This window comes from Trichechus manatus, unplaced genomic scaffold, assembly GCF_000243295.1.
Source record: "Trichechus manatus latirostris isolate Lorelei unplaced genomic scaffold, TriManLat1.0 scaffold00011, whole genome shotgun sequence".
Taxonomy (NCBI): Eukaryota; Metazoa; Chordata; class Mammalia; order Sirenia; family Trichechidae; genus Trichechus; species Trichechus manatus.
Window position 1 is genome coordinate 22,944,574 of NW_004443947.1, and position 24,512 is coordinate 22,969,085.

General features: G+C 38.7%; 1 protein-coding gene across 4 annotated transcripts in view; it reads left to right on the plus strand.

The window, feature by feature from the left end:
* Nucleotides 1-7: 7 nt before the first annotated feature.
* Nucleotides 8-24,512, plus strand: part of RNF145 (ring finger protein 145) — a 72,250-nt gene continuing 47,745 nt past the window's right edge. For 2 of the 4 annotated variants that reach the window (XM_023726543.1, XM_023726541.1), the window contains exons 1-3: nucleotides 8-199; nucleotides 7,021-7,226; nucleotides 17,571-17,679. In XM_023726543.1, coding sequence (XP_023582311.1) covers nucleotides 7,043-7,226; nucleotides 17,571-17,679 — 293 coding nt within the window. In that variant the 5' untranslated portion in view covers nucleotides 8-199; nucleotides 7,021-7,042. Of the gene's footprint in view, nucleotides 200-4,503; nucleotides 4,564-5,376; nucleotides 7,227-17,570; nucleotides 17,680-24,512 lie in introns of those variants that run through there. The other 2 variants (XM_023726542.1, XM_004371250.2) reach the window with 2 other exon arrangements.

A 24,512-nucleotide genomic window follows, 5' to 3' on the forward strand; every position in this document is an offset into this window, starting at 1 on the left:
GCTGCCGCCGCCGCTGCCACCACCTCCCAAGACGCAGCAACCAAGACCCGGCGCGGAGGAGCCGCCGCTGTGAACCGCGCTGTCCCGGCCCCCGCCGCCCGAGGAGAACGGGAGGCGGGCGAGAGAGCCGGGGAGTCGCGGAGCCCGCCCGTCCGTTCGCCGGCAGCGACGCCCTGCAAGGAGAGAAGCCGTAGCCCAGGTGACCGCCCCGCCGCCCCCTTCCGTCCCTGCGCTCCTCGACCGCCTTCCGCGCCCTCTCTTTTCCCCTCCCCCATTCCAGCGCCCCTTCCTTCCTCTTCTCCCCCTCGGCCCCCTCTCCCGTCCTTCTCCCGCCTCTCCTCCCCAGCATCGGCGGAGTCCGCGTCCCCTCTCCACTCTCAGCACCCCTCCCTCCAGCCCCTCGCGAGCCACAGACCCGCTTTCTCATACTCTCTTCCCCGTCCTGCGTCCGGATCAGAGCCCCCTCGGCCAGCTCCGGCGCCTCGGCAGAGGCCACCTCTCCACTGTCCCATCCTTTCCCTCGTTCCAGGGCCTCCAGATTTCCCTCTGCACCCCCTGCCTTCCTCAGATGCCCTTACTTCGGGGCTCTTCGTTTCAGCATCCCTTTTCAAGGCCTTTTGCGAGCTCGTCTCTGATCAGCCCCTTTTCCAGCTCCTTTTCTCCAGTGCCGATTTCCAACTTTTACTTCTTTTTGTGTGTTTGTTCACTTTGCCTCCAAGCTTTCCTCCGTATTTCCCTTCGCCTTACCCTTCTCTGGTCTATGCAGCCCCAAACTCAGCCCTCCCCTTTTATGCCTTTTGAGGTTGTTTGAGGGATGCCGAGAGGCCTGCCTAGCCGTTCTCCGAAAGGGGACCCATTGCTCTGCACTCCTTTTCGTCGGTCCCTTTTTACGGTAAGGGGGCCCCATCCCTTCTTTTTTGTCCCCACGTTTCCTCTCCCGCTTGCCATCTTTCTGCCCTCCCCCTCCACATCTGCTCTCCGCACCCAAGGCCCCCGAGACCCCTGCCCTCCCGTAAGGAATGAGTTCCCTTTCTGCTCGGGGATGATGAACTTCGCCCGCCTTTTTCTTCGGAAGCCTTTTAGTGTGTGGCACGACGGAGCCAGCACCTTCGGCAAGACGTGAGGGGAGCTCCCGGGCCTCTCCCCTGGCAGGGTTTTTGCTGAACGTAATCCCCTAGCCCCGCGGCGGGAGCGGCCGGGCTGCTGCTGCTGTTGCTGCATTGCTTGCTTTGCAGCGAGCTGGGTTGGGGTTACTACAGTTCAAACGCTTCTGAGCTCAGCAGGCGTAGGGGGAGGCGGTGCGGGAACAGAGGAAGGGGGCTTTGCAGTGAGAAGGCGTCAAAGATTAATGGATGGCTTTGCATCGCAGTCTGCAGTAAACAGGAAACCAGCTTGAAAGGAAAGAAGACTGTGTGTCTTTTTTTAAAAAAAAAACACGGAGTGTGCAGTTCTGTTGAATCTTGAATCATGCCCAAAAGGCTGAGCTGTCGGGGCTGCAGTCGTGACCCAGGCCAAGCGCCCAATGGCAGAGAGAGCGCTGTTTTTATTTCCTCTGTCTGGCTCCTTACGTTGAAGGATGTCCCGTGTATTCAGAATGTACTCCGTATCTTTGCTATTTTGAAGATGATGAAAAACTACTGAATACTAGTAGTTAATGTGGAATTCGAGTACATACAAAGTTAGCTAGCAACGATTGCAAGTAGGGAGGACTAGCTATAGTTAAAATATGTGCCAAATGCTTTTATGTAAGAGGTGCTTTCTCTTCCCGAGTGTCTTCAGTTTTTGGCTGAGTTTACTTATGATTTTAGGTTCTAGCTTTGCCTTCTGAAATGTTTTCAGGACTTAACCGTCCTAACAGATGAATAGCCAGAAGATCTGTGTGTCTCTTAAGATCTTTTTTAGCTGATGATACAAAAAAATTTTTTAAGGAGATTAATGTTGAATGAAGGAAGATTTTTGTTTTCCTTTAGATGGAGGAAAAAACTGTAGAAATTTTCTTGCCTAAATTAGTATTGTACCAAACAATTTTTAATCAAGTCATGTGACATTCTTATTTTTGCTTTTCCTTTTTAAAAGAGGTTATCTAGAATAGATGTGACTGCTGTGTGTGTGGTTTTCATTTGTAAGATTACCTTGTTTTCCATTTAGTTTAACTTAGTTCTTCAACAGAAACCTACTGTGGCCTGAAAAAGAAATACAAAAACCTTTTTTTATTTTTCAAGATTTGTTTGATTTCTTCATATTAAAAACCAACATATTGTGTTTTTGTGAAAATGTGGAATATGAGGCTTCTTGTGTTTTCTAGCCCACAAATATGAATGGTGAGCTGTGCAACGTTGTGTTTGTACGTGACATTACTGTGTATGTAAGTAGTGGTTGCTGCTTGCCAGCCTGGGAAAGTCATTTAATGAAATCATTGTGGTCCTATTTTTGGTTAGCATTTGTTGAGCCTTTCTTGCAGTTTTTGGAAAGAAATCTTTTTTTTTTAAAGCTGTTTTACTGTGTAAAGCATCTTTTAAGTTTGAGTTTATGATAACTTGCAAGACCTCGTGTTGGAATATTACTGTCTTAGTTCGGTTCATAGTTCAACGAGGAAATTTTAAGATTTGCATGGAAGGTAAAAAGTACTAAAACTTTGACAGGACAGGAAGTAGTTTACATATTTGCCTTTTGGGTATGTCAGGCCTTTTAAATTTTCTTTGCCTTCAGTTCTCCTGCTTATCTCTAGGATTGTTTGATGTTGTTTTGGTTTTAAGAGAATTTTGAGCTCTTTCTAACTTTAGAATATGCTCATTAGCTCTGTCTGACAATAAATGTAGGAAAATGATAAATTAGGCTTGAATCAAATTTAGTGGCATAACCTCTACCTCAGGAGACAAGGCTTCATTTTTTTTTCATGCCAGTAATGTAGTGATTTGGCAGGAGGTGTGCGTAATTTCGGGTATCTGCTGACAAGATAAATATTTCAAAATTTGGTTACTGAGTTTAGTGTGTGGTGCTAGTGTAATGGACAGTATTTATTTGTGGTAGCCAACACCATATCATGTGCCACTTCTACTTTAGAGAGGTTCAAAACTGTAAGGTGTTGAAAAAAGTGTGTGTGTGTTTTCCTTTCACAGCTCTTATGAATAACTTAATTTGATTTTTCCATGGATTAAATTTGCTTTTACATGACCAGTTTGCCAACGACTTGCTAAAATATCACTCACATACAACAGTAAATGAAACAGTGAGCAATAGGTTTATTATTGGGCATATTTCATTCTATCCCAAGGTTTTTCTTATTCAGACATTTGAGTCTTGAGTTTACTATGCAGTAGAGTTTGGAGGGAGCCCTGGTGGTGCAGTGGTTAAGAGCTTGGCGGCTGACCAAAAGGTCGGCAGTTCAAATCCACCAGCTGCTCCTTGGAAACCCTACGGGGCAGTTCTACTCTGTCCTATAGGGTCCCTATGATTTGGAACCAACTCGATGGCACCTAACAACAACAAGACTTCAGAGTTCTGTCTTTGTTCTTGGATATTGTTTTGTATCAACAGCTTTAGAGACCCAAGATTTTCTTTTTATCTTTGTTATATTTGTGAGGCGGGGGGAGCGATGGTAATTAAGAGACAACAGGTACCATTCTGCTAATGACCTTCTTTTGTAATAGAGGTGATCTTCAGTAAGCATTCCCTAGCAGTTCAGATCTTGATTTCTAATGCAGGGTTAGTTATTCGGTTAGTTAAAAACATTTTTTTTTAAACTCCTTTAAGAGCTACAATAAATGGTGAAGAGTGGATATGTTAAAAAAAAAATATTAAAAAGAGGCAGGCTCTTCAAATCAGATGAAATAAATATGGACCACAAGTAGTATTAACTTAGTAATAACACTTTCTGTTACTTACAAAAATAGAAGTAGTGATTTATATTGGATTCTAGAATATGGAAAAGTTACTTTTCTGTTACAGTACATAAAATATGTACAAATGTTGTCCTTGATGTTATTATCTCAGTACATACTAATTTTCATATACAGCTGGTGGCTCCTGAGAAAAATCACTCTTCCATGTACTGTGAAATAAACTCCCCAGAGTTGGTGGAGTTATTAGCTTGACCATTAGAGTAAGAAGTTATTTCCTCTGTATGTCCTTAGACACATTATAGTTTTTCCCAACAATTTATTTTTTTAAATTTTGAATTGTATTGTGTTTTAGGTGGAAGTTTACAGCACAAATTAGTTTCTATTCAAAGATTTTATACAAAAATTATTTTGTGACATTAGTTACAATGCCCACAATGTATCAGCACTCTCCCCTTTTCCCTTTCCGCTCTGGGTTTTCAGTGCCCATTCATCCAGTTTTCCTGCCCCTTCCTGCCTTCTTGTCTTTGCTTCTGGGCAGGTGTTATCCATTTGGGCTCATATACTTGAACTACGAAGTATGTTCCTCATGTGTGTTACTGTTTGTTTTATAGGCCTCTCTAATCTTTGGCTGAAGGTGGACTTCGGGAGTGGCTTCAATTCTGAGTTAGCTGGGTGTGTGGAGGCCATAGTCTCGGAGGTTCCTCCAGACACCGTCAGACCAGTAAGTTTGGTCTTTTTTTGTGAATTTGAATTTTGTTCTACATTTTTCTCCCGCTCAGTCCAGGACCCTCTATTATGATCCCTGTCAGAGTGGTGGTGGTAGTAGCTGACCACCATCTAGTTCTTCCGGGCTCATGCTGGTGGAGGCTGTGGTTCATGTGGTCCATTAGTCCTTTGGACTGATATTTTCGTTGTGGCTTTGGTTTTCTTCATTCTCCTTTGCTCTGAACGTATTGAGGTCAATAGATGTATCTTAGATGGCTGCTTGCAAGCTTTTAGGACCCCAGACACTACTCACCAAAGCAGGATGTAGAATGTTTTCTATATGAATGATGTTATGCCAATTGACCGATGTCCCCTGAGAACATGGTCCCCTGCCCTCAGCCCCAGTAACTCAGTCCTTCAAGGTGTTTGGATGTGTCTAGGAAGCGTCTATGACTTTGCCTTGGTCAAGTTGTGCTGACTTCCGCTATATTGTGTGTTGTTTTTCCTTTAACCAAAGTTAACACTTGTTTACTACCTACTTAGTGATTTGCGTTCCCCTCCCCTGGCCCCCTCTTAACGTTCAAAGATGGTTTTTTTCTGTGTGTAAACCTTTTCTTGGTTTTTTATAATAGTGGTCTTACACAATATTTGTCCTTCTATGATTGACTTATTTCACTCAGCATAATGCTCTCTAGATTCATACATGTTTTGAGATGTTTTGCAGATTCATCATTGTTCTTTATGGTTGTGTGGTATTCCATGGTGTGTATGTACCATAATTTGTTTATCTATTCATCTGTTGATGGGCACTTAGGTTGTTTCCATGTAGCTATTTTTTTAATCTCCTACCCTAATGATAAAAATAATAAATGCATATTCTAGAAAATTTAACAAACACAAATGGATAGAAAGAAGGGAATGAAAATCACCCCTAGCCCCACTATTGAAAGGATGTTACTGTGAATATTGTGGTGTGTTTCTTCTTGGAATTTTATTTTATACTAGGATGGGCTTTGAGAAATTTAGGTTCCTAAATACTGTAATTTGCAATAAATGTTGATTAGAGTTTTTTTTTTTCAATGCCTCTTCCTCCTTCGGACACAGCTATTTGTTTTTGATTCTCTCACAATGTTGTTTTTCTCTTATGTAGAAATATTGTTAAAACCATCTTGTTCATTTAAAATAATCAGAATAACAATATTTATAAAAACATTAATTTTTCATTATTTGTAAGATATATATATAAAATAATATCTGGGTCATAGGAATGATTAACTAATGATAGTTGAAAAATTTGTTGATGGTGTGCCAAGTTGAGCTGCCTTTAACTTCTAACTGTCCGAACTGGGAAGCTATGAAAATCAGAAAGTAAAATGGAAATACTGACAAATATTTAACCATAGCATAGCAATCTGTCACTGAAATTTTCTTCAGAAATAAATGTTTTCATTTGTCCTGAAATTACTGCCAAAGTTGGAAATGTGTTTAGCTTTCTCAGCAAAATTCTTAAAAGAACGTTGTCAGAGCCAACAATTCAGAATTATCTTTGCTCTTAAATTTGTGCTTTACCCACTTTTATTTGTTTGCTCCATTCCCTTTCTTGTAATTCCTTGCATTAATTTCCAGCTGTATCATAGAAAGCAGCATTGCACTGAACTGTCCTTTTAAATAGTAAATTTTCCAGGAGAACCTGATAACTGCCTTTCATTTCCTCCCCCCCTTTTTTTTTTCATTCTCTTACTTCTTATCAACATCTAAGCAGAGACAGAGGCTGCAGACTTATAGTGCCTGGCTTCTTCCATGTGCTAACCTATCTGTATTAAAGGAATAATTTAATGAGTGGTGGTGTTCTACTTTCAAGTCAAATTATGGGATTTCAGACTAAAAATTTAACTATTCAAGCAAACAGTATTGCAAAGAATGTTTACTTGTGTCTACATCGTGAGTTCTGTTGATTGTAAATTCACCAACTTCAGATTTGGTTATAGGTGAGTAAGGGAAAGGATAGACCATGAGATGCTGCAGACTGTGTAATTATCAAATTTTTATTAAATAGCTTAGGCTTTTTCATATAGCAAATATTTAAAAATTTGCCCTCTTTTAAAGAGCTATATAAATCTCAAATGATTTTATAGGAGTGAACTTTTCAAGTTAATTGGGCAAGTTATAAGTATTCTGGTGCTTTGTTGCTAAATGCCTAGATTTGAAGTTAATGAGTTTTTAAAAAATAAGTTTTGTGGCCTGGACGTTTAATCAGAATCATAAGATTTGGCAGACCTGAAAGTGTCAATGTGAAAAACACTGTAAAAAGCTTATTTTATAAATATCTAAAAGGAGTAGATGTGGCTAACAAGTTTTATACATTCTAGTATAGTTAATATTCAGTATGTGACAATCCATTAGAGTCATAAAAGGATATTTAAAAGCCAGTTGTGTTGACTTATTTTTATATATTGTGTCTACTGAATTTTAGGCCTGCTCCAAGGAAAAACAACATGGCTGCAAAGGAGAAACTGGAGGCAGTGTTAAATGTGGCCCTGAGGGTGCCAAGCATCATGCTACTGGATGTCCTGTACAGATGGGATGTCAGCTCCTTTTTCCAGCAGATCCAAAGAAGTAGCCTCAGTAACAACCCCCTTTTCCAATATAAGTATTTGGCTCTTAATATGCATTATGTAGGTAAGTGTCGACATCCACCTTTTCTAACCTTACAGTGGCACACTCTGATTTATTTTATTTATTTGTGTGTTTTTGAATTTGAGTAAAATGAGGTTCTGTTACATTGAGATGACAGTGTTATAGTCATTGATGTGTGTTTCTGAATCTTGTGTAGATTCTTAGCATTGCATATGAATTAATTATTAAGACTAGAGGAAAGCAGGCAGTGTTGGATTTATTTTAGATAAAACTGGAAGGCAGAAGAAAACATTTTAGATTTTAATATGGTGAAATGTAAATAATGAGGAATATTTTTTCAGGCATTTGGTCCATTCTAATTTGTCATTGTTTTGGATTTTGCTTTTTGAAATTTAGTATTGTTTACTGTTCTCTAAGACAAACTGGGGAACCCTGGTGGCGCAGTGGTTAAGCAGCTCAGCTGCTAACTGAAATGTCGGTGGTTTGAACCCACCAGCTAGCCATATGGTCCCGTAAAGATTATAGCCTAGAAAACCCTATGGGACAGTTCTACTGTGTCCTATAGGGTCATTTTGAGTCGGAATCAACTCAGTGGCACACAGGAACAAGACAAACTAAAACATATCAGTTGAATATAAAAAATTCATTTCGCTATGAAATGATACTATAATGTTTTCTTTCTTAAAAACAATACTCCTGGGACTGTAATTGAGATGCTTTGAGGTTATGGTAAAAGTAATGATGAGAGGTTAAAGAAATTAAAGTCAAGAAATACAGGCATGAAACAGATAAAATTCTTCTAGAATAAAAGTCATGCTCCTTAATTTATTGTTGTAGTGAGGATTGTTGTTGTTAGCTGCTGTTGAGGAGGCCACCAACTCGTGACAACCAGATTGTTGTGATCCTTAGGGTTTTCATTGGCAGATTTTGGGAAGTAGATTGCCAGGCCTTCTTAGTCTGTCTTCCTCTAGAAGCTCTGCTGAAACTCAGTCAGCATCACGACACCATGCAAGCCTCCACTGACAGACAAGTGATGGCTACACTTGAGGTACATTGGCTGGTAATTGAACCCAGGTCTCCCTCATGAGAGGTGAGAATTCCAGCTGAACTCCATTGTTGTAGTTTATATGTAATGATCGTAACACTATATTTTTAGTTAACAATGATACTGCATAACTCAAGATATGGTTTGAGTTGTGTATTATAGTGATGATAGTTTGAACATATTCCTCTAGGCCCTTTTATTATTAGAATTTTCCATCAGCAGGTATGCCTTATAAAATCCTTAAAGGGTTGTCTTATTTTTATGAGATTTCATTTTTGTCTATAAAAGGACTTTTTGGGTTCCACAGCTTAGCCCTGAGAACCCCTTACAGCTCTGAGAGTACTAGTAAGCCATTGTGGGAAGAAGTGTGGAATAGAAGAAGAAGCAGTGCACTAGAAGCAGAACACCTGGATTCAGTAAACTCTTTGTTAGATGGCACTACCTTGAGAAAGTCTGAAATGAGAAGGTTCCTTTATGCTGTAAAATGCTATAATTCTCAACCCTCTATGAAAGGCTTTGTATGTTAGCCAATTTATGGAAAATAATTCCAGTCTGTTGTAGAAGAACAATTGGGTACTTGGCTTAGATTTTTAGCTTAATCAGCAAAGTAATTCACACTGTGGTTTAAAAAATGTACTTATATTACTTCTGAATAGATTGAAATATTTATTATGATAACAGCTGTCTAATAACCAGAAACATTAATTTTAGGAATTGAATAGGTTCTAGTACAGTTGAAATTCATACTCTGGTTTATAACTTTAGGAACTCAACTGAGCCTTTTACAATATATTTATTATACTCCATGGTAGAGTAGAATTACAGAATTGTACCCTTACATATTTTTAAAAAATCTTAACTTTTAAAATAGGTAATGCATTCATATTAAAAAACCAAGAAGCATAAAAAGGTATGCTGTGAAAAATACTCCCTCCCATCTCTGTTCCCTATCCACTAAGTTCTCACCCCCAGCCCCAACAAGTAACTAATATTATTATTATGCATAATTTCAGAGATATTTTTATATATTTATCTCTAAGCAATTGTAAATCTATATTTTGTCTATTTTTTTATATAGATAATAGCATAATATACATCATCCTGACCTTGGTTTACTGTTTATTTTAACTTAATGTCTCGTAGAGCTATATAACTGCTGTTTTTAGATGAAATAAAGCTTTTTTCATGAAATAAAGGTTTGAACTCTTTTTTTCCCTTCATATTGACACTTGACACTTTCTTTTCTGCCAAATCTTAAGATTCTAATTACATGTTGGAGCCTGATTCCCCCCCCCCTTCTGTTTTACAGCTGCATACTATCCATGTATGGATATATTATAATTTATTGAACTAATTACCCTATTGGTGGACCTTTAGGTAACTTCTGTTGTCTGCTATTTCATACAGTGTTGCACTGAATAACTTTACGTAGCCATAATTTCAAAATATACTTAGACAGACTAGGGAGAAAGAGGCTGGCAATCTACTTCTAAAAATTAGCCAATTAAAAATTAGCCAATGAAAGTCGTATGTATCCCAACAGAATATTGTCTGATACAGTGGTGGAGGATGAACCCTCTAAGTTGGAAGGCACTACACAATAGTTGGAGGAATCCCTGGGTGACACAAACGATTGAGCACTTGACTACTGGCTGAAAGGTTGGCGATTAGAACCCACCCAGAAGCACTTCAGAAGACAGGCCTGGCAATCTGCTTATGAAAGGTCACAGCCTTGAAAACCTTATAGAGCAGTTCTGCTCTGCACACACGGGGTTGCCGTGAGTTGGTAGTTGACTCGACAGCAACTAACAACATCAGAATATCTGGAGGTAAGAAGACCAGTTAGGATTTTGAGCAAGAGGCAATGAGAGCCAGAACTAGGTGGTAAAGAGTCATTTCTATTGAAACTGTACTCACTAAGATCATTAATGGCCTAAAATGTAAAACTCAAGCCTCATTTTAGTCCTCATTTTGTGGACCTTTCCATGTTTATAAAGCTATTGGCCACTTCCCTTTTCTTGAAAGCATTTCTTTCCTGATTTTTCTCCTAACTCGCTGACCGTTCCTTCTGACTCTTTTACTAACTTTTTTTTACACCTCTTCTTAAGTGTTAATATCACCCAGAATTTGTGTTCAGTTTTCTTCTGTTATTTGAATGATTCACATAGTTTTGGCTGCAGATCTTGAACTTTACTTTCCACTGCTTTCTTGATCATGTTAGTCTGGAGTTGGTGTTCCTCGTCTATGATCCATGGCACTTGGTTCATACATCCACCAAAGAGCTTCATATGCTGTATTCTAAGGGTTCATGTGCTTATCTGTCTTTCCAACTAGATTGTGAGCTCCTTTAAAGTAGGAAGGGGATTGTCTATTATCTATCTCCTTTAAGGTAAGAAGGTTGCCTACTGTCTCCTTTGATATAGCAAGGGGGTTGTCTCCTATCTCCTTTAAGGTAGCAAGGGGATTGCCTACTGTCTCCTTTAATTAAGGTAGCAAAGGGATTGTCTGCTATCTCCATATCCTAGTACTTAGCTAGTGCCTGATACCGAATGAATTTCTAATGCCTGTTAGATATCTCCACCTGAATATCCTATAGATACTTCACTCTATATCAGTCACTGAATTCATTACTTTTACCTCATCTCAAACCTCCTCCTCCTCCTCCTGTTTTCCTATCTTACTTGATAACAAAGCTATCCGCTTGATTACCCAAGGTAGAAACATCAGAACCATCTTTATTTCCTTGTTTTTAACCACTCACCCATAGATCACCGCTAAGACCTTTTTAAATATGTCTTATAGCTGACCCAGCCAACCCCATACCCAAAGCTACTGCTTTAATCCAGGCTTTCATTTTTTTCCCATTACTACAGTAACCTTTAATTAGCAGACGTTATTATTATAGGAGAAATTCCTGCATTTTGTAGGAACGTTCATCATTGTTTTTTTAAGTAGGTCATCATCATTTTTAAATGCTGCTGGTCTTGCTTTTTAATTATAAATTATTGTTGAGTTAGCTTCATTGTTACCAATTTAGCTTGTTGTGGGTTGTTTGGTTAATCCTGTAGTGTGAATAAAAACCAAAACCAAACCTGTTGTCTTCAAGTTGATTCTGACTCATAGCAACCCTATAGCAACCCTGTAGGACAGAGTAGAACTGCCCCATAGGGTTTCCACGGAGTAGCTGGTGGATTCAAACTGCTGGCCTTTTGGTTAGCAGTTGTAGTTCTTAACCCCTGTGCCACCAGGGCTCTGTAGCATGAATAGCGATGGATATTTATTTACATCAGCATTTTTGGTTTTATATTTTTCCTGTGATAATTATATATACATTGTAGTTCAAATGATTCATTCATACTATTTGTGTTTTAGCATAAGTATTCATAAAACCAAAACACATTGCTGTCAAGTTGATTCCGACTCATAGTGACCTTGTAGGACAGAGTAGAATTGCCCCATAGAGTTTCCAGCGAAAGCTTGATGGATTAGAACCGCTGACCTTTTGGTTAGCAGCTGAGCTCTTAAGCATTGCGCCCCCAGGCTCCCAAGTATTCATGATTCCTCAAAAAAAATCTTCTTATATAATATACTTGATTGTTACCAGAATTATTTTTCCACTGGAATGTAAAAATGGTGGTATGGGTGAGCCATAGGTTTTTTCTTTTTAACTGTTGTTTTTGTTTGTTTATGTTTTCAACTCTCCTAAATGGGCATCTAAAGAATTTGAGAATGCTAGCCCAGGGGGTTAAAGTTTAAATTCCTTACTGTTGTATACAAGGCTTTCTGTTGAAGCTTTAACCACTAGCTTGATCAGCATCATGTCGCAATACCATTTCTGTTTACACCAAATTCTAGACTAGACTACAGAAATTTGCTGGCCCCTGGAAATATCTTTTTGTGCTTTTATGGATTTTGTACTTGCTCTTTTCTTTTCCCGCCACTCGTCTGTCAGTTTGTCATACTGTGGTGGCTTGTGTGTTGCTGTGATGCTGGAAGCTATGCCACCGGTATTTCAAATACCAGCAGGTTCATCCATAGTGGACAGGTTTCAGCAGAGCTTCCAGACTAAGACAGACTAGGAAGAAAGACCTGGTGGTCTACTTCTGAAAAAATTGGCTGGTGAAAACCTTATGCATAGCAGCAAAACATTGTCTGATACAGTGTTGGAAGATGAGGCACTCAAAATGCAACTGAGGAAGAGCTGCCTCCTCAAAGTAGAGTCGACCTTAATGACGTGGATGGAGTCAGGCTTTCATGACCTTCATTTGCTGATGTGGCATGACTCAAAATGAGAAGAAACAGCTGTAAACATCCATTAATAATCAGAATGTGGAGTGTACGAGGTATGAGTTAAGAAAAATTGGAAGTCATCAAAAATGAAATGGATGCATAAAGATCAATCAATGTCCTAGGCATTGGTGAGCTGATATGGACTGGTATTGGCCATTTTGATTCTGACAGTCATATGGTCTGCTAGGCTGGGAGTGACAAATTGAAGAGGAATGACATCTCATTCATTGTCCCCCCCCCAAAAAAAATTTCAAGATCTATCCAGAAGTACAGTGCTGTTGGTGATAGGATAATGTCTGTATGCTTATAAGGAAGACCAGTTAGTGTGACTGTTATTCACACTTATGCAGCAACCACTAATGCCAATGATGAAAAAAACTGAAGATAATTACCCACTTCTGTAGTCTAAAATTGATCAGACATCCAATGAAGATGCATTGATAATTACTTCCTATTGTAACATGAAAGTTGGAAACACAGAAGGATCAATAGTTGGAAAATACGGCCTTGGTAATAGAAACGATGTTGGTGATTGCATGATAGAATTTTGCAAGACCAATGACTTCTTCCTTGCAAATACGTTTTTTCAACAACATAAACGGTGACTGTACACATGGACCTCACTAGATGGAATATGCAGAAACAAATTGACTATATCTGTGGAAAGAAACACTGGAGAAGCTCAATATCATCTTTCAGAATAAGTCCAGGAGTCCACTGCGGAGCAGACCATCAATTGTTTATATGCAAGTTCAAGTTGAAGCTGAAGAAAATTAGAGTAGTCCACGAGAGCCAAAATATAACCTTGAGTATATCCCACCTGAATTTAGAGACCATCTTAAGAATAAATTTGATGAACACTAAAGACCAAAAACTACACGAGTTGTGGAATGATACCAAAGACATCATATATGAAGAAAGCAAAAGGACATTAAAAAGACAGGAAAGAGAAAAGATCAAAACAGGTGTCAGAAGAGACTCTGAAACTTGCCTTTGAACGGAGAGTAGCTAAAGCAAACGGAAGAAACGAAGTAATAAGAGCTGAACAGAAAATTTCAAAGGGTGGCTTGAAAAGATAAAGTATTATAATGAAATGTGCAAAGACCTGGAGTGACAAAACCAAAACAGAAGAATGTGCTTGGTGTTTCTCAAGCTCAAAGAACTAAAGAAAAAAATTCAAGCCTCGTGTTGCAATATTGAAGGAAGATATTGAACGACACAGAACATCAAAAGAAGATGGAAGGAGTACACAGAGTCACTGTACGAAAAAGAATTGGTCAACATTCAGCCATTTTAGGAGGTAGCATATGATCAAGAACCAATGGTACTGAAGGAGGAAGTCCAAGCTGCACTGAAGACATCGGCGAAAAACAAGCCTTCAGGAATTGATGGAATGCCAATTGAGATGTTTCAAAAAATGATTGCAGCATTGGAGATGCTTGCTTATCTATGCCAAGAAATTTGGAAGACAGCTACCTGGTCAACCACTTAGAAATCTATATTTGTGCTCATTCCGAAGAAAGATGATCCAACAAAATGCAGAAATTATCAAACAATATCATTAATATCACACACTAGTAAAATTTTTCTTAAGACAATTCAAAAACGGTTGCAGCAGTACGTTGAGAAGGAACTGCCAGAAAGTCAAGCTGGATTCAGAAGAGGACATGGAACGAGGGATATGCTTATGTCATACGGTTCTTGGTGAAAAGCAGAGATTACTAGAAAGATGTTTACCTGTGTTTTATTGACTATTTGTGTGGATCATAACAAATTATGGATAACATTTCGAACAGTGTGAATTCCATAACACTTGTGCTCATACGGAACCTGTACATAGACCACGAGGCAGTCATTCAAATGGGATACTGCATGCTTTAAAGTCAGGAAAGGTGTGCATCAGGGTTGTTTCCTTTCACCGTACCTATTCAGTCTGTATGCTGAGCAAATAATCCTAGAAGTTGGACTATATGAAGAAGAATGCAGCATCAGAATTGGAGGAAGACTCATTTAATAACCCATGTTATGCAGATGACACAACCTTGCTTGCTGAAAGTGAGGCAGTTTTAAGGAACTTATTGATAAAGATCAAAGACCACAGCCTTCAGTATGGATTACACCTCAACATAAAACCAGAATCCTCACAACTGGACCAATAAGCAACGTCATGATAAATGGAGAAAAGATTGAAGTTGTCAAGGATTTCATTTTTCTTGGACCTACAGTCAACACCCATGGAAGCAGCAGTCAAGAACTCAAATGATGCATTGTATTGGGCAAATCTACTGCAAAAGACCTCTTTAAAGTGTTAAAAGCAAAGATGTCACCTTGGAGGCTAAGGTGCACCAGACCCAAGCCATGGTGTTTTCAGTCGCTTATATGCATGGGAAAGCTGGACGATGAATAAGGAAGACCAAAAGAAGAATTGATGCCTTTGAATTGTAGTGTTGGTGAAAAATATTGAAAATACCATGGACTGCCAAAGAATGAACACATCTGTCTTAGACGAAGTACAATCAGAATACTCTTAAAGAAGCAAGGATGGCGACACTGCATCTCACATACTTTGTACATGTTATGAGGAGGGACCAGTCCATGGAGAAGGACATTGTGCTTGGTAAAGTAGAAGGTCAGTGAAAAGTAGGAAGACCTTCAACGAGATAGAGCGGCACAGTGGCTGCAGCGATAGGCTGAAGCATAACAACGATTGTGAGGATGGTGCGGGACTGTGTAGAGTTTTGTTCTGTATTATGTGCGGTTGCTATGAGTCGAACCAACTGCACAACACTTAACAACAGCAACTTTTCTTTTCTTGGAATATTTCTCCTTTGTTCTTAGTCTGTTAAAAATTCAGCTGCCCTCTGATATCCAGGTCAAACTTAGTTACTAAGTTTGTACAACCATTAACTTCTAATGTTCGTTTATTCTGCCACCAGTATTGTATCTTACTTTTTTCCGTGTTTATCTTTTTACTAGACTGTGATTTGTTCATTTTGTTGTATCTTCCATATTGTTCATACTTTACACTTAATAGTGTTTGTTGAATGACAGGATATTTGAAGCTGCTGCTGTTGCTAGGTACTCTCAAGTCAGTAGCAACCTCGTGTATAACAGAACAAAACGTGCTCAGTCTTGCACCATCCTCACGGATGATTGAAGGAATGAATGAAATGAATATGATAAATCTGGAGGATTTGACAGTTGATCTTTCATGAGATGTGCGGGAGAAGGGAAAGTCCACAACATTCTGGGAAGGAAAATTTTTGTGTTGTGTGGAAAATAGCAAATCCTCACTTTTCTGACATGTTTGTTCTGACACCAGCTGCATGCACAGCACTTCTTCCTCTGATCCTAACCACTTAGAGCTAGGTCAGACATCACAAGTTAAAGGATATAGTCCTCTAAACTGCCAGGACTGCCCAAGAACTCAGACACCAACTGCAAGCTTGGGAGTTAGCATGATACCTTCACTCCTGACTTGCTGGCTACAAATTTGGGGTTTTCCGACTACTTCCTCAGGATACCAGCTGTAAGCTCATGGGTCCCTAGCCCTGCTTGCTTCTGACCTGCTGGTTCCCACTATTCTCTTAGATTTGATCATTCATTAGGACAACTCAGAACTGATGGGAAGTGCTCTACTTATGATTTGAGTTTTATTGTAGGAAAAAGGATACAAATGAAGACTTAGGGCAAAGTCTTGAGAGGGTTCCCAGCGCAGTGTTTTCTTGTCCCCAGAAAGAGACATGCTGCCCTCACATATGCATCAATGTGTAACACGGACCAGGAAGTCCATGAAACTTCCATATCCAGAGCCTTTATTGGGGCCTCCAAGTGTAATCATGGTTGATTCAGTTGTGCTCTTCTTCCTACTCAGGTCAGCTGATGATCATGCAACCTGTAGTCTTCCTAGCCCAGCCAGCCCCCACCTGAGACCTCATTAGCATAAACCATCAGATGTAATCTGGAGGCCTATCATCAAGGCACTTCAATTACTGGGGAATTTCTGAGATTTTAGAGGTTATCTCTTGGGAACCAAGGACGAAGACCAAATTCATTGGGTAAAGTTAATGTAAACTCCACAGAGATGGTGGTTGTTGTTAGGTGCCTTTGAGTGTGTTCCATCTCCTAGCAATAGTATGTACAACAGAACAAAACACTGCCCGGTCCTTTGCCATCCTCACAATCATTGCTATGCTTGAGCCCGTAATTGCAGCCACTGTGTCAGTTTGTCTCGTTGAGGGTCTTCCTCTTTTTTGGTGACCCCCTACTTAACCAAGCACAATGTTGTTCTCCAGGGACTGGTCCCTCCTCATAACATGTCCAAAATAAGTAAGAAAAAGTCTCACTATCCTTCTAAGGAGCATTCTGGCTGTACTTCTTCCAAGACAGATTTGTTCGTTTTTTAGTCTGTAGTATATTCGGTATTCTTCACCAGTACCATAATTCAAATGCATCAATTCTTCTTTGGTCATCTTTAGTCATTGTCCAGCTTTCCGATGCATATAAGGTGATTGAAAATACCATGATTTGGATCAGGTGCACCTTAGTCTTGAAAGTGACATCTTTGCTTTTTAACACTGTAAAGAGGCCTTTTGAAGTAGATTTGCCCAATGCAATGTGTCATTTGATTTCTTGAGTGCTGCATTCATGGGTGTTGATTGTGGATCCAAGTAAAATGAATTCCTTTACAACTTCAGTATTGTCTCTGTTTATCATGATGTTGCTATTGGTCCAGTTGTGAGGATTTTGGTTTTCTTTATGTTGAGGTGTAATCCATACTGAAGGCTGTAGTCTTTGATCTTCATCGATAAGTGCTTCAAGTTCTCTTCGCTCTCAGCAAGCAGGTTGTGTCATCTGCGTATTGCAGGTTGTTAATGAGTCTTACTCCAGTCCTGATGCCTCATTCTTCTTTATATAATCCAGCTTTTCGAATTATTTGCTCAGCGCGCAGACTGCCGCATCTTTCTCTTGCTCTATTAGAGTGTAATTAATTGGGAAACTAAATAAGAATCACCTTTTTATTTATCTCTGTCTCTTAATTTCTACTGCAGGTTATATCTTGAGTGTTGTGCTACTAACCTTGCCCAGGCAGCATCTGGTTCAGCTTTATCTATATTTTTTGACTGCCCTGCTTCTCTATGCTGGACATCAAATCTCCAGGTAAGAATGTGATCCCATTTTTAAAATGTATGGCTGAATGTAAAGTTTTCCTTTTCGATTAAAGTACTTTCTTATGAACACTATTCAGAAGCTAAGGCAATTTTATTTGGTAGGTATCTAAAACAGTTTTGTTAATACTGGTTTTCTAAGGAAATAGTATCACAGAGGATTTATAGCTGGGATTATGCTCAAATTTTATTTCTACTTTAAAAAAGTAGCTTAATATGAAATAGGCCGTAAGGTTACGTTTACAAAGATACCCATGAGCTTCCTTATATTGCCCGAGAAAAGGCAATAGAAGTATTTTGATAATTATGGACTTCACTCATTATTTTAGAAAGTCAACGTATGATAATATGAGAAGTCAGCCACCATACAGAGTGGAAGATTAGTATAAATTATTTGGTGAGGTTAATTGTATAGCTCAGAACTTCTGCCTCTTTATCAATATTGTCTGCTTGCCCTAGACTAAGACTAGACTTAAATTTTAAGACTTAGCTTTGCCAGTGAATATGAGCTTGCTATTTTGGAACAGAATGTTAATATATAGGCAAACCCAAAGTGACATGGGAAATGTAATGGGATGTAATAAATTTTGGGGTTATAATTTCATTCGAAGCATAAATTTCATTATTTTTAATCAAAATGTATGTATTATCATAAACTCCCAGTTCTAAGAAGAGTGGCTATTAACCTTGCATATATAATAAGATATAATTATCTCGTAAGAGGTCTGAAACAGATTTTTGTGTAGGCTTGAAATTTAACCTTAGAAGTATTATTTTTTTTATTAGTAGAATTGAATGGTTGATATTTTAAAAACCTTCATTTTTTCTGATTATAAAATCATGCTGCTCAATGCAGACCGTGAACGTACAAAAACTTTAAATGCCGTAATAATCACCTGAAATAATACCATCCAGAGATAGACCTGTTAATATTCTGGTATTTTTTTCTAGTTTTTTATACCTTCTAGTTTTCACCACGTCAGTGAATACAAAGGAGTCAAAATACCTAATAACTGAATGGTCACTGGCTCTTGGCCCCTCTTGTTGAAGCAGGAGCTCCATCCTCCGTAATAGTTCATCAAGTTATTTCTGAAAGCCCCTTAGGTGTTTCCCAGAAACTCAAGTCTTCTCACATTCATCTCTTCCTGCCTGGTTGATTTCCTCTGCTCACAATGATACCTGGAAAGTGGTGGTTTTCTCTTTAACATCTGGTTCTTGCTCTGGGTGTTTCCGTTGATGTCAGAGTTGCAAAATCTGGAGCTGTTAAAGTAGTGCTGCATTTCTTTTAATCCTCACAAGTGTTAAAATCAAGCTGTGCTCCACTCAAAAATGGAGACAGTAACCTTCTGATTTTGTGTCGCACAAGTATATCTCCATGTCTTTGATTCTTTCTTGTAAACAACTTAAGCCTCTGCCTGTAACATCTCTCCGTAGAACTTAGACCAGACCAGGAGTCCAGGGGCCAATACTGACAGACAGCATGATACCCTTTCCATTCCAGTACCTCCAGCCCCAAACCCTTACCAGTCTATTCCTGGGGCCTTACTCCCAAACACCTGAATCTCAGCTCATGCTCAAGGTGGAGATACTTTCCCATCTTTATTAATTTTTAAATAAAAATTGTATCTGTAGAGTATAATGCAGCTTTAGGGTATGGGCTGTGCAGAGTCGCCATTTTAATGTGTAAATGAGTGCCTGGGCACCTGAGAGGCACTCACGTATTTTTTGGATGGATGATTGGATAGGTCCAGATTCCAGGTTTCTAAGTAAGAAGAAGCTAGTAAGTTATTAGCTCTGGAACTTTAGGTGTTACAGTTTCATTATCTATAAAATGGTGGTAATATCCAGTAGGGCATTGTGAAGGTCCAATAAGATGAGGCATGTAAAGCACAATTTCAGATAATATAGTAAGTGCTGAGTGAATTAATTTTAGCTAGCATTATTATGTCTCGTTTTTGTTTGCTATGCAGCAGTGTTTTGTGAGCATTTTCCAGTGTGGTTAGTCTTCAAAAAATGATTTTTTAAATGGCATGGTATTCCATGGTGTAGCTGTATATATGTTTTTTTTAAAAAATACAAAAACAAACCTATTACTGTGGAGTCGATTCTGACTCATAATGACCTTGTAGGACAGAGTAGAACTGCCCCATAGGGTTTCCAAGGCTGGAAACCTTTATGGAAGCAGACTGCCACATCTTTCTCCCACAGAGTGACTGGTAGGTTTGAACCGCTGACCTTTTGGTTACCAGATAAGCACTTAACCACTGTGTCAGCAGGCTCCTTGAAAACCAAACTCGTTGCTGTCTAATCAGTTATGACTTATAGTGACCCATAGTGACTGGGGTGGTTATACTCTGTCCTGTAGGGTCACTGTGAGTCAACGCTAATATAATATAGCTTTTTAGAATTGATAAGATTTTGTTAATCAATCAAGAGAGTCTCAAAGTTGAAGATAGCAAAAACCAAACCCTTTGCTGTCGATTCGAATCTGACCCAGAGCAACCCTATAGGACAGAGTAGAACTGCCCCATAGGGTTTCCAAGGCTGTAATCTTTATGGAAGCAGACTGCTACATCTTTCTCTCAAGGAGTGGCTGGTGGGTTCAAACAGCTGACCTTTCGGTTAGCAGCCGAGCACTTTAACCACTGCGCTATCAGGGCTCCCAAAAGTTGAAGATAAAGACCTGTTGCTGTCGAGTCTATTCTGACTCATAGCGACCCTATAGGACAGAGCAGAACTGTTGCATAGTTTCCAAGGAGCGTCTGGTGGATTTGAACTGCCGACCTTTTGGTTAGCCGCCGTAGCTCTTAACCACTTTGCCACTACTAAAATTGGTGCTTTTGTTACCATCGTCATAATTCTGGGTGAAAAACAGTAAGCCTGCCTACCCTGTCTTACAGTTTTTTGTTTGTGTGTGTGTGTGTTTTAGGGGTGTCCAGACCTGTTGCCGTTGAATCAGTTCAGACTCATAGTGACCCTATAGGACAGGGTAGAACTGCCCAAGAGGGTTTCCAAGTAGTACCTGGTAGATTTGAACTGCTCACCTTTTGGTTAGCAGCCAAGCTCTTAGTGGTGTAGTGATGGCTAAACCCATGTAGCTTATTTTGTGAAGAGTATTACCATCTAGACTTTTCTAGAGAGGTCAGAATTATGTCCTGTAAGGAAAAGGGAACCCTAACAGTGTCAGAAGTAAAGAAAAGCCTTTTTCTGACTATTTTTATTTTGGCAATCTCAACTGTTTAGTTTTAGTTTATAGGAATGTTTTTTTCTAATGTTTGATGTTTGTTTTCATTACTAGAAAATGCAAACTTGTTTTAAACAATAAAAAGAATTGTAATAAAATTTTAAGGATCCCTAGTGGCTCAGTGGTTAAGCACTTTGCTGCTAACCAAATGGTCGGCCATTCAAACCCAGCCCCTGCTTGGTGGGAGAAAGATGTGGCAGCCTGCTTCTGTAAAGATTACAGCCTTGGAAACCCTATGGGGCAGTTTTACGCTATCCTATACGGTTGCTGTCAGTTGGAATTGACTTGATAGCTACGGGTTTTTTTGGTTTTAATAAAATTTTACAGTGTGCAAAAACACTTCCCCATTCTTTGTTTCACTTTGATTCTTTATTACAATACTTTGGCATTTACAGATGAAAAAACTGAAGTGGACAAACAGCTAGGAAGGGACACACTTTAACCAGACTCCAAGTTTTCTGATAACTAGTTCGGCATCGGTCCTCTGAGGAAGGCAGCGTGATTAGTGGAAAGAAAATTAGTTTTAGAATCAGACTGGATGTGAAATAGCTTCCCTACTTAATAAATTTTTTACGTTGACAAGTAACTTCTTTGAAACTGTAAAGACAATGACTATCTTAAGGGGTTTCTTTTGATATTGAATGAATTTCAAGATTATGACATATTTCAGTATTTTTTAGTATAATTTGCACTATGCACTGTTATATCACAAAAGATTAGCAAAGATGTGCTGTCCTGCAATTATTCATAACATGTCACATTTGATAAATACTGAGTTTTGAGCATGTCATATTTATAAAATATTGAGGGTGACGCTTTTTGCTTTTAAAGAAAACAGTGGTTCAGACTTCATGGCAGCTTTGTAACCAAGTATCTTTTTTTATAACAGCTTTATTGAGATGTAATTCACATACTATTTAAAGTATGTAGTTTAGTGGTTTTTTTGTATGTTCAGAGCTGTACAACCATTACCACAATCGATTTTAGGATGTTTTCGTTGCCCCCAAAAGAAATCCTATACAGCAGTCACTCCGCATTTCCCACCAACTCTGCCTGCCCCAGCCCTGGGCAACCACCAGTCTGTTTTCTGTTTAATCAGTTTGCCTATTCTGGATATTTCATATAAATGGAATTGTACAATATATGGTCCTTTGTGTCTGGCCACTTTCACTCAGCATAGTGTTTTCAAGGTTCATATTGTAGCATGTACTTTTCTTTCTTTTTATGGCTAAATATTGCATTGTATGTTTATACCACATTTTGTTTATCCATTCATCAGTTAATGGACATTTGGGTTGTTTCCACTTTTTAGCTATTATGAATGTTGTTGCTGAGAACATTCATGTACACGTTTTTGTGTGTGAACCTGTGTTTTTATTTTTCTTGGGTATGTATTGAGAGTGGAATTGTTGGATCATATGGTAACTTTATAATCTTTTGAGGAACTGCCGGTTTTTCAAACCAGCTACACTGTTTCACATTTCATCAACATTGTATGAGGGTTCCAGTTTCTCTCTATCCTCACCAATACTTGTTATCTGTCCTTTTGATTATAGTCATCTTAGTGGGTGTGAAGTGGTATTTCATTGTGGTATTGATTTGCATTTCCCTGGTGGCTAATGGTGTCTACATCTATTCACGTGTCATTGACTACTTGTAAATCTTTGGAGAAATGTCTGTTCAGATCATTTGCCTATTTTTTAATTGGTTTGCCTTTTTATTATTGAGTTGTAGGGATTTTTTATGTATTCTAGATATAAGTTCCTTATCAGATACATGACTTCCAAAGTTTTTCTCCCTCTTTGGGTTGTCTTTTCACTTTTTTGATGGCATTTTTTGTGGCACAAACTTTTAATTTTGATGAAGCTCAGTTTGTCTGTTTTTTCTTTTGCCACTTGTGCTTTTGGTGTCATATATAAGAAACCATTGCTTAATCCAGGGTCACGTAGATTTGTGCCTATATTTTCTTCTATGAGTTTTATAGTTTTAGCTCTTATGTTTAGGTTGCTCGTCTATATTGAGTTAACTTTTGTATACAATATAAGGTAGGTATCCAACTTAATTCTTTTACATGTAGATACCTACTTGTCCTAGCACCATTTTTGAAAAGGCTGTTGTTCCCTCATTGAATTGTCTTGGCACCCTTGTTGAAATTAATTGACCATAAATGAGAGTTTATTTCTGGACTCTCAGTTCTATTCCATTGGTCTGTGTTAAGCCTAATGCCAGTACTACCCTGTCTTGATTATTGTAGCTTTGTAGTAAGTTTTGAAATTGGGAAGTGTGAGTCCCAGGTGTTGTTTTGACTGGACATTTAGTTTTTCTCTTTTCCCTACTTTGTATTCCTCAGCTTTGTATTGCCTCAGCTCTCATTTCTTAAAAGGAAAATTAGTCCCAAATCAGTCTCACTCGAACCTATGTAAATTTATTTTTAAAATGCAGTGTTACGAATACTGAAAACATATTACAACATTCTGTTACTATTATCACATTTTTAAAATATTTCCCAAGCTCTTTGGATGAGACCAACTTTTACAGAAAGTTTTCAATCTTCTAATCAGCATGTTATTAGGCTTTGTAACCTGAACCAATGCAGTTGTATCAAAGCAGAGTGTAGCATGATCCCGAGAAGGATACTCAGTGTTTGAATACTTTTAATAATTATTATTTCAAAAACTGGCTATAATAAAAGACATTTGCAAATAATACTAATGTTTCAAGTTGAAAATTCGATAAGCTTTTGAAGATCTGGGTCTCTTATTTTTCCCTTATACATGTACTCACAGGATAAAACTGACTATTCTTAAATGAATAAAAACCTGTTTAGTCTGTCAGTTCAGTTGTACTGTGGTGGCTTGAGTGTTGCTATGATGCTGGAAGCTATGCCACCAGTATTTCAAATACCAGCAGAGTCACCCATGGTGGACAGGTTTCAGCAGAGCTTCCAGACTAAGGCAGATTAGGACTAAAGGCCTGGTAATCTAAGTCTGAAGATAAGTCACTGAAAACCCTATAGATCATAATAAAATATTGTCCTATACAGTGCTGGAAGATGAGCCGCTTAGGTTGAAAGGTACAACACAATGGCTGCAGCAGTGGATTCAAACATGCCAACGATCATAAAGGTGGCTCAAGACTGGGCAGCGTTTTGTTATGTTGTACACAGGGTTGCCATGAGTCGGAGTTGACTCAAGGGCAACTAACAACAACAGTAATATAGACTGGATATACCTTATAGTTCAGAAGAATTAATTATTAGAAAATCCACGGACTCAGTATACTATAAACATTTAATGTTAATATTCTAATTAAACTCACTAGAATTTGATAAGTGTCAAATTCTTCTTAAATTAATAAACTCTGCTTTCCATTTTGGTTGATACAAGGAGTGTGTTTCCCACTACCAGTCCTACTTAAAATTGAGCCTGTACAGAACTAAGTGAAAAAAAAGAAAAACTCTATAGACTGACAAAACCATTATTATGATAGTATGGTCGTGGTTAACATAGTTGTGTTTTTTTTAATCTAAAATTTTTAAACCTCAGTATTTAAAAATTCGTTGTTTTACTGCAAGATTTATG